The 18267-nt window shown below is 36.9% G+C and overlaps 1 protein-coding gene across 5 annotated transcripts in view; it reads right to left on the reverse strand.

Annotated features, from left to right (window-relative positions):
• rptor (regulatory associated protein of MTOR, complex 1) overlaps nucleotides 1-18267 on the reverse strand; it is a 219273-nt gene that overhangs the window by 60738 nt on the left and 140268 nt on the right. For all 5 annotated transcript variants that reach the window (XM_072462410.1, XM_072462409.1, XM_072462407.1 and 2 more), the window contains exons 18-22: nucleotides 16815-16955; nucleotides 15278-15398; nucleotides 14553-14693; nucleotides 13215-13370; nucleotides 5219-5337 (exon numbers count right to left, since the gene is read on the reverse strand). In XM_072462410.1, the coding sequence (XP_072318511.1) occupies nucleotides 5219-5337; nucleotides 13215-13370; nucleotides 14553-14693; nucleotides 15278-15398; nucleotides 16815-16955 (678 nt within the window). The remainder of the gene's footprint in view (nucleotides 1-5218; nucleotides 5338-13214; nucleotides 13371-14552; nucleotides 14694-15277; nucleotides 15399-16814; nucleotides 16956-18267) is intronic.

Genomic DNA, 18267 nt, shown 5'->3' on the forward strand with positions numbered 1-18267 from the left:
AAATCTGGAACAGTCTGCCTGAAGATGTGAAACGTGAAAAACAAAAATATTTTGAATTGCTTTGTGTACAAATTGTGCTTTTCAAATGAAATTGCGCTTTTCAAATGAAATTGCCTTGCCCAGCAAGTGAATGTTTTAACTAGCTATAGTGGGCAAACATTTCTAGTCACATTTTGATTTGATCATCATTTATGTACAATTGTAGCTTTACATTGCCTTGAAGTTGTGTGTTGCTCCTGTATCTGTACTTTTTCTAAATTTCATCCAACATCTCACTCTTAGGTGTGCTTTTGACCCAAGTAAAAGTGTAAGTAGCACAAAATCCACACAGTTAAAAAAGTAGTTTAGGAATAAAAAGTTTAAAAAAAATTCACACAGTTTTGATGAAGTCAATTTGAATCAATGTCTTAAACTTTTTAGTGAATTTTATGGCATATTTTTGCTCAAAGCTCAGATTATTCAACACAAAATCTATAAAAATAACAAAAGTGAAACAAATTTAATGGAGTAGAAAGTATAAACACAATTTGACAGGACAAATACGAGGCATTATATGTATTGTTATGAACCTTTAAACGTGTATCTCGAGTACATTTATTTTGGCATCTCATGTTTTAGATTCTAAACATGTCAGAACACAGGGTGCATCCATGTGTTGGATATTGTGCTTTATATTTATCAGGTGGACAGAACTTATAATACGTAACTTATAACTCCCTAATAATAATACGGTGTAGGTGGTCATAATGTTAGGGCTGATTGATGTATTCACAGATGAAAGAATACAATTACAGGGCAAACCTAATAAGAGGAGAAAGCAGCCGAAGAAATCATCCTCTTTACAAAGTTTCTGTAAATTTGCCGAAACGTATCTCATTACGTGGAGCAGGTAATATAACCTGTTCATTGTGAATTGTCTAATGGATGCTCACCAGGGAGGGGTAAACTTAATAAAGACAATAGCAGCAAAGCATCTCAGATGAATAGCAGGGCTGTTGTTTACTATAGTCAGGCTCAGAGGCTCTGCGGCATAGACCGGTTAACACTGAAAGCACATTTTACGATCTTGAATTGATTACTATGCTAATGACTAAATTGTGGCAGTGTTTCCTTTGTTTTTGTCTCAAGGCTAAGAGGTAACAGAGAAAAGTTTGTTTACAAAGTTTGTTTACATCTAAACTCGCATCGGATTCAAGAGATAACTTTTAGGCACTTTGCAAGCGCTGGTAGTTAAAATAAGAAGCTGCTGTTTACTTATAAAATTGTCGAGTCGGAGACTATTATAAATGTCTTAAGTTGCTACCATTAACATGTAAGCACATTCTTATGGCTCGGCGGAATAAATGACTGAAGAAGTGACCAACTCTCAAAAATGTAGCGACTAGAAGTTACTAATTCTGCTGGACTCTACTTCAGGAAGGGCATCCAGTGCAACCCCTCACAGAATGATCCAATATATAAAACAAGAGCGCTAAATAGCAACTGATTTAATGTGGTAGTAAGAGAGATGACAGATAAACTGTAAACTGTATAACATAAACACATTTTGCTTGTACTGGCTGCTACACGTGTCCCTAAAGAGCTTTAAAAATAAACTTTATTCAACCCTTAATTAGCAGAACACATGACAGCAGCCATTAAGAAAAACAGCAGCAGACAAAGGGACAATTATGAAACATTTTCATTGATAATCCGGCAACAGTTGCGGCCCATAAACATGTGGTAAACAAACATCAAGCTAACGCAGTATGAGCTCTGTTTTTCAGGAAATATTGTCTGAAACGGATGTATTGTCTTTTCTAAACTGCTGTTCTTCATGCTGGGAACAAAACACAACTTTTTTATCGTCTTAAATACTTAATTGTGTAAAGGAGACAAGGCAAACCAATGCTTTTGTACTCGTCAATTATTAAACATGCAACTAAAATGTTTGGAAAAAGAGGAGCTTAGCTTGTTGAAACTGAGAATGTAAGCAGAAGGTTAACTGCATTTAAAGTCAAGGAAAGAATTGTAGTTTTTAGGTAAAATGGACCTCTAAATTTCTAATGTTAATTTCCTTAAATAAGTTTTCAAGCAGTTAATTTCACTCAATTGCTAATGATATTTCTCTGTGGAAACTTCAATCCTTAACTAAACTAATGTGCCTGTACCACTATATCCCTCCACTTTACATATCCAAAAGATCTCATTTTCATTTAATTTAACTTCCAAAACCTTAAGCACGAGTTATCCTTCCAAAGAACACGTTAATCATAAATCTTTTCACGCATTCTTCAGCAGTTAGTAACCCACAAACTCCTCGTTAAAACCATAATCTCTAAAAGAATACAACAAAACCATTACATTTCAAACAATGCTCAAATGGCAAACAAACCAAGGGAATCAGGTTCTCATTAGGGATCTGTTCTGTTGGAAGTTACAACTATCTAATCCGTTATTCACAATTAAAATCACAATGTAACTTTTCTGATGTTGAGTCTGCCTTTTGCTCGTTCATTGTAAGAATGCATGTGTTTCAAGGTATCTTCGGCAATAAAATCACCTTTAAATGTAGGAGTGCCATTGTTTTCATACAGAGTTGGTCATTGTTTTGAGTTTAGTCCAATTGCTTCTTGCTTAACCGATATATTCTCTAAAAAAAACACCACAGTCACAGGATTCAATGTTGCAAACCCCCCCTCTGTATCGCCTTGGCTTTATGCAGAGTCCACACTTCTCTGAGAAAACGCCTCTTAACAGTATTTAATGCAGCCTTCATCGGCCGTAGAGTGAGTTCATTTTAATTACCTGCTGACCTTGTTCACTTTGAAACCAATCAATAACGTTTGACATTTTAAAATCCTAATTAAGTGAAGCCGGTATCTGCATTAAGCTGGTGTTAACGCGGGTGAACTCGGAGTGAAGACGCCTGAATCATACTGATCAGAAAACAGGCTGTGCAGATGGGATTATAGGCTTATATGACACAAGTGCCATTAAAAATAATTTGTCAAGTGGCATTGGGCTGATTTGTCAATGTCATTGAGCAGCGAGATGTTATCCATTCAATGAAACCTAACTACTTGTGACCTTGCAAATATATTATTAAACATAGATTTTTCCAGAATAATTGACCTATGCTTTTTTCTGACACTTTCTAATAAATATATCATACGAAAAAAACTATTCTCCTTTTTTTCATTACAAACTTTAAAGAAGCCATACTTTCAACCATGTTATACTGTGTATCCACTCAAAGTTGTATCCCGTATTATAAATCGCACCAGCCAAAAAAATGGATAATAGAGAAGAAAAAACATATATAAGTCGCACTGGAGTATATGTCGCATTTTTGGGGGAAATTTAATGGATAAAATTCAAGACCAAGAACCGACATTTAATCTTGAAATGCAATTTAAAATTAATAACAGATTAGAGATCATTGTGAATAGGTGTATGTATGCTAACGTAGCACTTTCAGCTACATGATGCACAGACAACGAACTGTCTGATCTGCAGGATTCAGCAGTGCCATTTTTGCACAAAAAAATAAATACATCTGCATTGTGATCTTTGCTCTCCAGAATCGGGGCCTTCAGCTGCTATAGAAGAAGAATTAATAGTAAGTCTTTCTATTTGGATTTAAGTTTTTTGTTTCCTAAATTTGTATTTATACATTTAAGCAACAAGCTAAGTGACTAATCAAACTATTCTTTGCACCCCCTGGAATTTAATATGCAAATAATTAGACAAATCGTAACAACACTATACAATCAGACATTCTTTTATGAAATTTGTGACTCTGAGACTTGTACAAACTGAATAGTGTTTAGAAAAAACAAGAATCCAGAGTGCTACTTTAGCCGGTTTCACCCAAAGGCACTGTTCAATTTCACTGGTATTTGAACAGTTGCAATGCAGAGCTTGAGTAAAATATATCTTTTCCTTTGCTGCCGTTTTGAAAATCTCCTTTCCTGGCTTTATGTTGACTGTGGGCAGGGTAATATCTGTGAATATGAGAGCACAGATCTTCACAGACCAACACTGCAGATCTGTGCCGCAGTAAGACACTTCATGCACTGGTCGACACATGTTGTAATTAACGCTAAATTGACCTTTCCATCATCATTATTTTTACTATATGCTTGAATCATCAAAATGATTGCTTTCCTGAATTTTGTTTTTACACTTCTACTTTTATCTATACATTATTTACATTAAGGCTGACATAGAATTTAATTGTTGTATGACCCCGAGACATTTATCAATTTGTATTATTTTGTGTGTTTATAGTTTGATTGTTATATAATTAGTTTTCATCCATCCATCCATTTTCTACCGCTTGTTCCCTTTCGGGGTTGCGGGTGACTGGAGCCTATCCCAGTGACTTCGGGCCTTAGGCGGGTACACCCTGGACAGGGCCAACTCGTCGCAGGGCCAACACAAAGACATAGACATTACAGACAGCCATTCACTCTCACATTCATTCACAAGGGCCAATTTAGAGTCACCAATTTTGCCTAACACATGCATGTCTTTGAACGGTGGGAGGAGCCGGAAACCCGGAGAGAACCCACAGTAACACGGGGAGAACATGCAGACTCCACCCAGAGAGATCATGTGATGGTAGTATCAGTTTTCATGTCAAAATTAAATATTAAATCCCCAAATTTACTCAAGATATCCAAAAACATTCACAAAATATAGGGGAAACTAGATATATTGCACTTTTGAGTTGGCCGTGTTGAGATGACGCTCTAAAGGTAGTGGTGTTGTCAAGAAAAAAAAAACCTGAAATGTTGCCCTGCGGTCGGACTGTGGTGTTTATTATGGCTCCTTAAGTTACGGCAGCCCGTGCCCTGCCAAGCCGCGGGGACTCATTGGCCCTTAATTGCATTTGCACAGAAGTAATGGGCTTCTGCAGGGAGCAAGCGCCAGTGGGAGGGTGCGGCCCTAAGTGCTGGAAACTCATCTTTTTCGCATAAGCGGGACACAAAATGACCAGCAAATAGACAGTCGCAAAAGTCAATTATAAAACTCGTGTTACATTCAGGTCTTAAAAATGGGCCGTGATGAGAAGATGAGAAGTTTTCTGAAATCGCTTCATCATTACAGTGTGGTTCATATGAGTGCATGTTTTATATTATTCAATTTGCAACCATTTTGAGCACTTGGTACTTGCTTTGGTAACAGCGCTACTTACAAGTCGGTCTGAAACTGTATATATTGATATTTATACCTTGTATGCGATGCTGTTGAGGACCCTCATGGCCAAGTCGGACACTTCGGGAAAAGGATCAGCAGCCAAATGTAGCAAAACTCTCCAGATTTGAGTGTAGACGCTGTTGAACGACACACCTGGAAGACACAAGATAAAGAACATCAACGTCTGCCACCTGCTTGCCCGAATGCAACAATATCCAAGTCTCATGGTACAATATTATCAAAATATACATCTCACAAACAATATTTATTTTGAGACAACATTGTAAGTAAGGATTTTTTTCCCTTTGAAAAAGCCTTGACAAGCCTATAAGGTATATATAATTAATGTATATTTTGTCATGTTGTCTGCACTGTAATGGAACAAAGGATCATGGTCTCTGAACATACGTGATGTACAGGTTCTGAACACGCCAGATTGTACCCATGGGCTAATAGCCATCAAATGCTTGATGGATACATTTATTTCAATACTTCAAACATTCCAAGGCACCAGACAAGTTACATAGTGCACATTTAAAAAAAACTGTTTCAAACGATTCATTAGGAGAATGTAACTCCAACAGTCCCATAGCCTTATCCCACATAAAGATATATACAGCTCTTATGTTCCGTCCAGGTTTTCATCTCTGCCAGTGTCTTTTTATCCAAGGGGAAGACGTATTTTTAAATGTACAAATGCAGTGCCTCCAAAACAAAGCGACTGTTTGAAAAACCTTGACTTACTATGAGGTGACAACTGTGGATGTCGCTGTCACTGAAATAGCATTGTTTGTCCCTTTGCTGCTTAGTACCGGACGTTTTTATTCTGTCTAGGAAATTCATTCTTGATCTATTCAAGTCAAACTCAGTCAATGTGTTTATTTTTGTAACAGACTAGCACAAATAGTTTAATTGGGCAGATCTTTTCAAGAAAACTGACTAGACCTTTTTTTCATGTAATAAGAGTTCACGTTGCTTAATTTGCCTGCTCAAAGTCTTTCAGCCATTTATCATGAAATTATCTTTAGAAGAAAGTCAGGAGAATATTGCAGTCTGTGTTTCCATTTCCTGGTTGTTTAGGGAATTCAAAAGTCACATTCATCACATTTATGACTTTATATCCCTGACTTTTGCTCTGCCCTGGAGCCGTTAACCTTTCATGTGCCAATACGAAGAGACAGAAGTGTGGACAGGAATAAAAATCAATTGAACAAAGTGTATTAATAGCTTTTTGCAAGGGAATACTTTTTTTCTTCTTCTAAAAGTCCAACTTCAAAAAAGGTAAGATTAAGGAACTGAAAAACCCTTATAATTCCGAAGTACCTTGTAAAATGTTTCTGTACATATTCCTTTTTGTCCACCATGTGATAAAAGAGAACTATCAAGCTCCTGAGTGTGTGAAACATAAAGAGAAAGCTTTAACCCACTTATGTTAAGTGAAGTCAACCATTCTGGAATTAATCAGGATCAGTTTGGACTCACCAACAAAAAACTAAAATTCACAAAATTGAATAGGCCTTTTATTCTGCCTGGACTAATTTACTTTATTACCACCCCCTAAATCTCATTTTAGTAATATTGGCCTTGGCTTTGGAAAGGGAATTGTTAAAAACCAACAAACGTTCACTCATTATCAGTCAATTTTCCCAACAGCCGCGTTACTCTTTATATTTACCCCCCAAAAAAGTGTTTTTTCTTTCTGCAGAGCTTGTCTCCACTTTTAGAATTAGAGTTAATCAGAAGCGGAGCTCAAAACTACAGTGTCAGCTTAACAAAGAGCTTCCCCATTTGTTCATACTCTGCAGAGTTTTAATTGGGGGTCATTTTAGTCAGGCGTTTAGGGAAAATCAGCCGGAATGATAAGAGCAATACTGAATACATTGACATTTTTTCATAATGGAAATGAGGGGGTAATGAATAATCAAGTGTACCATAACCTTAAACTTGGTAAAAATAATAATAATATACAAATACTTAAGCAAGTGTTGAACATAGTTTCAGATTCCTGTTTATATTATGTGATATTTTTGACTGAGAATATTTCAAGGACATTTTCTCATTCAAAATGTATAATATGTAGTTTTGAATTGTTAATTGCTTTGGCTTAAGTGCTGTATTTTCATCACTTATGGATAAAGAGCAATACTCAATTAAACTACACAAATCTAAATTACTTTAATAAGCATAAGGCCCTTTACCATCTTATGCACTTTCTAGATGTTGTCATAAAAAAAAAAAAAAACTTGGTAAGACTTCATTTAAATTAATTAAATGCTGTTGCTGAATGTTTCTAGTTGTTTTTAATATTATGTCCAAGTCTAAAACTATTCTCATCTTATCAGGGTTAGTGAGACAATCAACTCACCCCAAATCGATGTGTATGCATACATTATTCGAGTCATACTGTGGTCTTTTTTTGCTCTACAACATAATCTGCTGCTCACAACAGCGCGCTGCCAGCGTCCTGACACAGCATCTGTCCTTAGGTCACAAAATGAACCGCAGCGACATCATTACTCACAAGGATTTACTGTACAAATCTGGGACAGTAAACGGGCACATTCACAAAAACAGAAGAGGCCTTTTCCCTCAGATGGCGGGAAAGAAAAGTAAAAAAGATGAGTGAGTGAGTTGAAGAGGTGATTAGGCTGGAACCTGAGGGGCAGGATATGATTAGCGGCGGTGGCTAGCTCGTCCGCGCTGCCGCAGTAAACGGCCGGTGACAAATGTGAGATGTGGCCGCTCTCCCATCTAACCGCCACACTACATTACAGCGCACACAAATTACCCACGCACCCCTCCGACGACTCTCTCTTTCGCTCTCTCGCCGTTGTTTCTTTTTTCTTTCGCTCTCCCTTTCTCTCGTTCCGTCTTAGTATCTCACCTCCTCCCTTTCCCTCCCACACTCGCAGTTTTTTTTTTCCCCCCACATTCGTTCCAGAGCTCATTTCCACCTGTTCATATTGTTCTTTCCCACCATTCTCCCGCTCTTTCTGTCCCTTCTTCTCTCTTGCTGTTTTTTTTCTCTCATCAAACCTCCTATTTTCCCTCTAACTTTCTCTCTTCATCCTTCCGTATCCTTTTTCTCTCTCTCTCCAACTTCTCCTTTTCTCTTCTCTTGTCTCTCGCTCTCTGTCACACAAATCTTTTTCCTCCCTTTTCCATCTCACCCTCCATACTTCCATTTCCCCCCTTTCTCTCGTCACTATCCCTCACTCCATATCGCTCGTACATTTCTTGCCCTCTCCTCCCAATGCTTCCATTTTCCTCTCTTCCCCTACCAAATGTTTTTCTTACTTTCTCTCTCTCCCTCCATTCCTTCATTTTTCTTTCACTCAATTGAGCTTTTCTGCTCTTCTCCCCTTCTCTCTGAGTCTCTTCCTCTTTTTCTCGTAAGCTCAATCTTTTTTATTCTTCTATTCTATTCTATCCATCTATTCTTTTTTCATTTTTACTTGCTTTCTTTCCCACTCTCCCTTTCAATATTTTTTGCTCTTCTTCTCTTTCCTCCTCTTTAACCATCTCTCCTCCTCTTGCTCACTGACTTTCTTTTTTGTTCTCTCTTTTCCCCCTTTCTCTCTTCCCATTTTCCTCTCCTCTTACGCTTTCATTACCACCTCTCTTCCACTTTCTCACAAAATCTCATTTTTTTTGCTCTTCCCTTCTCCTCTGTCTCTCTTCCCTCTCTGCCATTCATTCAATCTCTTATTTCCCTCTCCTCCTCCTCTTTACAGTCCACATGAAGGAGTGGAGCAAAGACCATTAGTCAGGGGCTGGAGCCGTGTCCCGAAATGACACGAGCATCATCCAAATATGTGTGCTGACTGGGATGGATGTGCAGTAGTAAAGATGTTAACTATTGGCTAAATGAGCCCGTGTCTCACTGGTTTATGGCCTCCTCAATAACAGTAGACGACATAAAATACTTTAAACACAGCAGAGTGATTTTTTTGGGAGCTGTAAATGAGTGCAACATAAAAAAATGCAAGAGAAGTTGGAAAGAAGACGATGAGAAGTTCGTCCAGAGAGGGATTCTTTTATGAGGAAGGGAAACATAGGGGGGGAGACAAGTGTGTGGGGGAGACTATTCACCAATGTCGAGTACACTCCGGGCAAATAAAAAGACTTCTTTATGAAACTGTGGATTTTGACTGCACTCACATTTTAAATAATTCTGGGTCATATAAAGTCCAATCATCTGCAGTGTAAAATTTTACTCTCTCTTTGCCACAAGCCGAAGTCCCCCTAAAATGTTGATGTGAAATATTAAAGACGACATATGCATATCTTTTTTCAGCTGTATAGTTCTAATATATGACGCAAGTTTTTAAATTAAGTTATTATTTTACATTTGGTTCATTCTAAAATACTAAACAATGGGGCTGATTTCCACCCGTCCCTTTGCTTACCAGTAAACGTCATCACAACAAAGTGTCAGTTTTATAGTTTATTTTCTTATTGTGGTTATAGTTTTCCCTTCTTCAGCGTGTTATTTAGAGGGATTTATGCATGTTTGCTTGATCTTTATTCTCCTGCGGACAAGACGCCATTTACACTCCTCGTTCCCCCAGATTCCTCATCAATACACAGCCAGTTTGGCACAAATACTATATAGCAGCCAAAAGCACAATAGGGCGTCTTTGAAATTATTATGTGCAAGAAAATACTTTACTAAAATGACTACTTATTTCAATTGAGTGTTATTCATGTTAACATAAATTACCATCACAATCAAAAAGGAGCAGAGAATATTTTTTTTTAAATAAATATCTAATAACCAAAAAACACAAGATGGTTCTGAACACATTTTGTTTAGACAACTTGTTTTACGTTTATTTATTTCAAGTCTAATAGCTTTGATTGATACTAGTTTTCTAGCTTTTTTGTATCTAGTTTGGATATTGTATTATCGATTAGTATCTGGAGAGTAACTTTTTGGACAACCCCTCATCTTACTACACTCTTACACTCTATCACTCCAACGTAGTAGGATTTGTAAATAGTAAATGAGGAAAGACACAGTTATGTGTATAGTTATATATGAATAAATAAGTGGTTGGCAGATCTTTGCTCCGACGCCCACACGTCAACTAATGCTCTTCCAGACCAGCGTCCAGCGGAGACCACAGTAGTATTTTAATTCACTACTTATACAACAAGAGTGGCATTTATTTATATGCATTTTTAACCTTTTGTTTTGAACGCCGATGCATTAAAAAAGAAGCTGCTCTGTTGTACAGCAAAAAGACAAGTTGATACATAATTCAGTCAAGATGAAACACCAGTCCCAGGAGTTGACTTCAAACCAAAAAAAATTGGAGACAACAAAAGAGTCACAAATGCGGCAAAACCCCAACAGGGTTAGTTAAGTACCGACATAAATTCAACAGGAAAACCTCAGGTTTATACAACTGTTCTTCATTTACACTGGTGCTTTTCTTTTTTATCTGTTCCGGTTCCCTCTCCCATCAACCCAAAACACTATAGGTAAACTGCTCTAGGTAAGTGGCCCCAGTGGCACTGAAGGATGGATCGAATGAGAGGATACATTTTGTTTTTAAAGGTATAATATAATTTATAAACCAATGAGTGTTCATTTGGTCTTCTGATAATTAAAGATATTCTTTTTTCAAACCACAATTGGTCACAACAACATCACATTACAATCTGAAGATTGCAAGTGAGCAAAATCTTTGAAAAACGTTTAAAACCCTTTAAATATACCTAATAAAGTATATTATTTGGAAATCATTCTATAGCCTGCTTTAGGCTGTTGATGCCTTTGAAATTGACTGCCATCTGGAAGCCATAATCAATCTGAAGTAAATTGATTTGTCCAGATGTGACTACCTTTGAAATGTTTAGTGGTTTGCTTTAAGCAGCAATTCGGGCAAATATGACAAACTAAGCTAGATCACTGAATGACTGAAAAGGGAAATCTAGCGTTGGGATGAATACTAGTAATACATTAGTCGACGTAATCCCTCATTTGTCCAGGAGTGGTTCATGGAAGAAAAGGTTGCAAGAGTAAAATTGTCAGTTATAAGCAAGGGCAGAGGAAGTTTCAAATATAACTACCTGTAAATAACTAATACATTCTAGCTGCTCAAACCCTCTCCAACAGATTGACTTTTGGATGGATTTAGAAACATCTGGATTTCTGTGTACGGATAAAACCTTTTCTACAATATATATTAAAAAAAATCAAAGTAATAATACAATTTAAACAATCCAGTAGAACTGCTTGAATGGACCTTTAATGACCCCTTGTGGCAAAATATTGAAAACGATTGAGAAAGAAAGGGTCTGGGTAGGATCATAAGAAGTTGTTGACAGCTCACCCAAATGTAAAATATATATATAAACAAATCTGAATAGACTGGACCTTGATTACCAGATTAAATTTCACCCCTTTGCTGACAGGAAATATGTATCTAAATTATTCTTTTGCTGTAAGTGTTACAAACTGAAGCAGAGCAGAAACCACTCACTCTTCACAGACCTTCCATTGAAATGAAATAGGGAACAAATCAAAGAAAAACACATTGAAAAGAAAATTTCATTACATCAGAACTAGCTCTGACGCCAAGTTAAATTTACTGTTCTCAAGAGCTCAATTTGCCTTTCCGCTCGATTTTCCATTCCAACTCATTTTCTAGCCTGACGTTGAAACGGCACACAACGGGACGTGACGGGTTTGCGGGAAGACATTTATAAGTCAAACTACAACAATAAAATAAGTACCGAATAATAAGGGAATTCTCAATTGGCCATTTGTCATTGTGTCAGGGAGGACGGGGCTGTAATGTTTTTTGGGGCGGCACGAATCAAGTGAGACTAACAAAGTCAACCAGGAAGTCCAACTTTAACGGTCTAAATTGACTCTAGTTGTGCGTCCCATCTGGCTCTGCTGTCCCATACATGTCAGCAAAAACTACAAAACAGAACCTGATCTATTCCTGGACTCCTTTTTGTCCTTGTCCTGTTCTGATGGGGTCTCTCCAGAGTCAGGCCGATGGACTCAGCTCTGGTGCAGTGACATTTTACAGTTAATTTAATGTCCTCTGTCTTCTCCCGAGGCTCGTGGGAGTGTGTCTGCTGGTAGAGTTGTGTAAGCACTCCAAAGAGCCCATTCAGACTGCAGATTGGAAGAACTTATTAATGGACACTCGGGACATTTGTTAGTGGTAGAAAAGGTTTTGAAGGTAGTCATCTGGTTTTAGAAAGAACGTTTTGACTTCCAACTGACAGTCATTTTCACTCCGAAAAAAATGGTTTCAGTTAAAAATTATACTGATGATCTTTTTAAAAAACGACCATGGGTTGCACTCAAAATATCGACAAGACTGTCTTAGATAGTTTTAGAAATAAACTAATTTTACACACTTATCAACCTGCTGAATACTGCATAAAGGCTGAATCTTCTGCACTGAAAGAAGAATATTGTGAATATAAAATCCAGATGCATTATATTATTTCAAATGATCAAAACATACGGTAATTTTAATTGTATAATTACACTCATAACAAAATCACATAACTATTAAACTGAGTAACTATTTGATTAAATATTTAAAGCAGTGAGTGATAAGAACAAAATAAATCTGATAACTTTGTTTTAAATATAGCACTAACTCATCCAATGAGTAATTTAATGTTATTGTCAAAATGCAAGCAAAGGCAAAGCAAATCTAAGAAAATTATAGTCTTCATTGAAATTTGAGGATTTAACTTATTATTATTATTATTATGATATATGATTTTAGAAAGTCACTTTTTATTTGTTCGAGGAATCACTGTTGAAACAATTTAATTTGTTTTGCATATTATACTGTATACCTGAATAATCAAATTCTTAGAATGCTAATTTTCAGTAAAAAGAGAAATGAATATAGAACCAGGAGTAAAAAATAAAGTAGTAACAGTAGTAACAATAGTCAGTTTATACCTATAATAAGCAGATTGTAGCATTGTTATTTGTGAACATGTTTATACATTTATCCAATCGGATTACCTATATTTCCTCTTACCTATGAGGGAGTTGAGTGATGAATAGGATGACACTCGTCTCATCTTGTCAATGGTCTCGAATGACAGTATGTACTCGTCGTTGTCAGGGCTCCCGAGGGTGCTGCTGGCGCTGCTGCTCGTGCTGATGTTTCCGGGTGAAAAGGCTCCTTGTCCACCTAGACCAAAAGAAAACAATGTAAATGTATCTATCCTAAGACTAAGACTAAGACTATCCTGAGTGTTGGAAGAGTCGGAAGCGTTCAGGAGGAAAAGCAGTAGAGCTTATTGGATTAAGGAGGCACTCAGGCTGCAGCTGGAGTGCCATGCAAATACGGTTAGATTATCATCATATTGTCGTTTTACAAATATGATCATAAAGGGCCAAACAAAAATCTAATAAAACCACTGCTGTAAAAAAGATGAAGTCCAGCTCTGAATAACTTTTATTTATACATATATATATATATATATATATATACATACATAATTTTTTTTTTAATAATCACCAGTCATCAGTTCTAAAGTATTTGAATTAAACATTTTTTATTAAAGAGTGCTTTTAAATGTGCAATTGCTGTGAAATTCATGTGCAATCTATGTGCTGTCGTGACACATATTCATGTGCAATTACTGTCGGGATCACGTGCAATGGTATTTATTTATTTGTCTATGGGAGTTTTTATTTATTTATAGGAGATCTTCTACTGAAAGTGTTTTTCAGACTTCCTATAAGTGACCTGTTCTTCTGTATCTACCTCTGTATCTACCTGCGTTGCACCAATGAAATTTCCCCATGTGGGACAATAAAGGAATATCTTATCTTAAATGGGTGCTTGTAAAAAGGCCAGTGCACTTCAGTACCATGGACAGCGCCTGGTGCTGATTTTGCTTTCTGCTCAATAAACTGCATGAAGCTGTTCTAACCTTTTATTTTGGCTGTTCAAAAACATGTGATCTGTGTGTTCATCTAATATATTATACAAATTCAAGCTGCAGATGATATTTATTATTCCACTCAATTGGCAAGCTGGTCATGCAAAACTTGAAAAACTGGAAAATGGCCCGCTTATTACAACAAATCCTGTCCACAATCTCACACCGATTTTATGAATATTTACTGAGCCGCTCGTAGAATTAACAGTAATAAATTGAAACATTTTGCCAGAGGACTGTTACATTTACAACTAGCACAGAGAAAGAGCACAGCTAAATGTGCTGGAGGCTTTTGTAGAATTCATTCCTTTTATTGAACCAGTTAAATCTTTTTAGTCTTGACTCAGTTGTTCGTCTCCATCTCTGTCCGTGTTTATTCACGCCCCTGTCGACCCCGTTGCCTCCCTCAGTATTTCTCCTCTCACCGTCTTCGTTCAGGTTGAGGTTCTGCAGACTCTTGTTCAGGTTGCGTGCCGTTGTAGCTGCTCGTATGTTGGTGTAGGAGTTGACCGATCGCAGCCGTGGGATCGCCGGGCTGTCCCTCACTGGAGTAAGGTTTCCAGGTTCTGCAAAAATGAAATGAATACATCTGACTGGAAGAAAAAGACATGATACATTTCTGTATACAATTTGTGTGCGGCAAACAGGAAACAAAAAGGACACGTGTCAAGTACAATAACACAAAGGCACTCTGTTTTTCAGAGTTGTTTTTACTTTAACAAAAATAGAACAAAACAAAAACAGAGGTACAAAGGTGACATAGAAATACACATAAAACATTCAAACCCTTATGGATGCATATAACTGCATAAAAACTTTTCAACTGCAACATCTTCTCACACGCAGCATTTTATTGTAGTAGGATTTTTATCATAGAATATTTGAGCTGTCGAGGGTTGAATAAGTATGACAAATTATGATACTATTTACGTATTTAAGTGATTTATTCTGTGTTGTATTTGGCTTTAATTGTAAAGCATTATCAGGCTTTATGATTATTGGGCCAGTGGCAAGTTGTTTCAATATTATAATTTATCTTGATATTTTTCTGTGTCGCACTAAGAACAACCTAATACACTCTACTACAGACTATTCCAAATTCCAGTTCCCTTACAAACATCGTAGAGGTGCAATGCACAGTGTAATTTACCTGCAGTGTTGGCTGGTGACGGCACAGTGTAGTTCTTCTCCTCTTCTATGAACTGCAGAGCCACTGTGCAGAAGTTACTTTCATACTGGACGACCAGATGACTCAGCGCTACCACCAGCTCCTGTTAATCATGAACAGAAAACACATCATTTACCAAAACGATCATTATTCTATAGGTCCATCGTCTGATGTTATAGAAAATGTGCAGGAATCACCTCACATCATGCGACTAAAGTGCGATTAATCCTTTCCTATATTATTAATGTCTCAATATTAAAAAAAAAGTGGAGATGGATTTTTAGTACAGCATCACCTTCAGCACAGTTTAGTCCCATTTATGATGTAATTTTAAACTACAAATTATTGGTTAATGTTTTTCCAATGCTGATACTTCAAGGACAGTGGAAAAGTCGAACCACTAGGATTAATTTATACCAAATTAATGTCTTGAGTATTTCGTGCTTCTGAGTTTTATCTTCTTAAATATATCGAGGCATCTTAATCCAGCTGGAATATGGTAATTTTGTGTCTTTTATTTTGTATTAATCCATGTCATGCTTTGCCTTTGTTATGCACTTTAAAATCATGATGAACAGTCTATAAGATAAGATAAGATATTCCTTTAAAGTCCACACATGGGGAAATTTCATTGATACAACGCAGGTAGATACAGAGGAAAAAGACAGATAACAGATTATATAGCAACCAAAGTGACACCTTTGCTCCTGTGACATATCAGAGTAAATATGTGCTTATAAACGCATATGCATTGTTATTTTCCATCAAGAGTTCTGACCCATGCAATCTCCAATCTCTTCTCTTTGATGCGCTTACCAGATGTGGACTAAAAACTGTTTGTTGTCTTGAGATTTGCAAACCATTACATTCTGTTTTAATTCTATGCTATTTAACAGCAGAATAAACTGAGTGACATTATAGTAGCAACCTTTGACCTTTATCACTGGAGAGATTACGTTTACGAAACAAAAATGGCAGAGATTTAGAGAAGATTGTAGATCCAAAAGTGATAGATTAATACAATTAAGCATGTGTTATAAGACTTAATAAAGCCACAACATTAGCATTTATCCGTTTGTGGAGTCAATTAGGAAAAGCAGACCAACACTAGCTGAAAAGTTTTTGTTAAAATCATCTCCAAGTCCTTTGCCCTCCATCTGAGATTCTGAGAAACATGTTTCTACAACAAATAATTGACTGTGGTTGTAGAGTGGGTGAGTATTGCCCTTGTGGACTAGACTGACACAAACACAGTAACTTTATATATATTTTTCACTACAGTATCAAATAAAAAGTGAGTATATTATTAGATCCCAAAGGTATCATAGTAATAACTAGAAAGATAATTTAATAAAGATTTAAAGTGAAGTTAAGAGGAGTTCATCATTACGAGCAAAAACAGGAACCATCCCTCTGTCTGAGATTGTGTCAGCATAGCTTTCGAGAACATAAGCACTTGTTTCTTACAAGATACAAGCAACTTTTGATTTTCCGATCACGTGAGTAGGTGGGCACTGACCTTGCGGACCACAGGGCTGCCGTCATTGATGAGCTGGGCCAACATCATGGCCACGTTATGGTCTATGGTGGTGGAGTGGTCCGTCCTCTCGGCCGAGTTTCCCACAAACGTCCCCAAGGCAAAGACGGCGGCACACCTCACCTGAGGTTACAAAGAGAGACAGGCTCAATCTGTCAGTCAGTTTAAGTAAATAGCACTTATAACAAGACAGACCAAAGTACTTGACATAAATTTAGACCTCAACTCATGATGGTGGTTGGATTTTGTAAATATTAAGAACAAGAACCTAGTAGACTTAATAATTAGTCTACTAGACTTAATAATTATTGTTTTGAATGAAAAACATGTTTTATGTGCTTTATGTGGCTGAACATTACATTAAGCAGAGCTAAGATCTAAAAACCGAATCCCTCTGTCTGTCAACTACGTGAAATGCCACTGAAAATGCAAAGACAATTTATCAGGTAAATTTATATCAGGTATCATTATTGTCAAATCATAACTATTGTGTAATTGATATGGATTTTGGCCCCTTGTTTATGTTATGGTTGCTAGGTAACAGGTGTGTAATTATCTCTACCTATGTGACATCTGCTCCTCACGTCCAACCAGGAATTACAATGATGCATTTCCCACAATGTTGAGTATGTATTAGTGAATGTGTAATCTAACCTGTCATATACACTTTAAGTATTACAAAGTCATTAAAGTGTATACATTTTTTTTTTTTCTAAACAATTTTATAAAAAGTTGTTTTGTGGTTTAACCCTAAAATAGAACAGTTTAGTTTTGGGCACCCTTTATTTACAATTACAAGATAATTCAAGTCAAGACAAAAGACAAAATATTTTTTTTGTTACATTATAAGGTGTAAGTCTAGACCTGGACAAATTTAAAACTGCTGTTCTTGGGAAACTCAAATATGTTCTTGCAGAGCGTATCCAGGATTTATGAATTAGTAGAGCCAATCAGTTCCCACCCATGTATCTTATTGCGCTGGAGATTATCACAGCAGTGCGCACCGGTGAGTTGGTATTTGCCAGCCTAATTTATTACTTTTTGGAGCGCTGTGCTGAATGTCTAATCCAAAACTTGCTGCGTCTCTGGCGGTGTTTTCGGGGGGGAATTGGAAGCGCAAAATGAACAAATTACTGTGCAAAAATGATTATTTGTGGTGTAGCGTCGCCAGTGGGATAGAGCGGAATGCATAACCACTTTTTAATCCTGCCTCGCAGCTCTAGCGATGCCGCGGTACACAGATGTTGCTTTGATATAGTTCGATTCATTTTGATGAACGCATTCAGCACAAACATTGGCGATAAATATGAGAAAAACCCTATTGTGAGTCAAAAGCTAACTCAATTTACAGCTTGTAATTGCTTTTCTCTGAGACATGATATTTACCTGTAAATCAATGATGGTTTACTTTATCAGGAATGCAAGGAGCAACATG

The sequence above is a fragment of the Eucyclogobius newberryi genome, unplaced genomic scaffold (assembly GCF_026437365.1).
Source record: "Eucyclogobius newberryi isolate DKJ021-1_F unplaced genomic scaffold, fEucNew1.0.hap1 SCAF_4, whole genome shotgun sequence".
Lineage (NCBI taxonomy): Eukaryota > Metazoa > Chordata > Actinopteri > Gobiiformes > Gobiidae > Eucyclogobius > Eucyclogobius newberryi.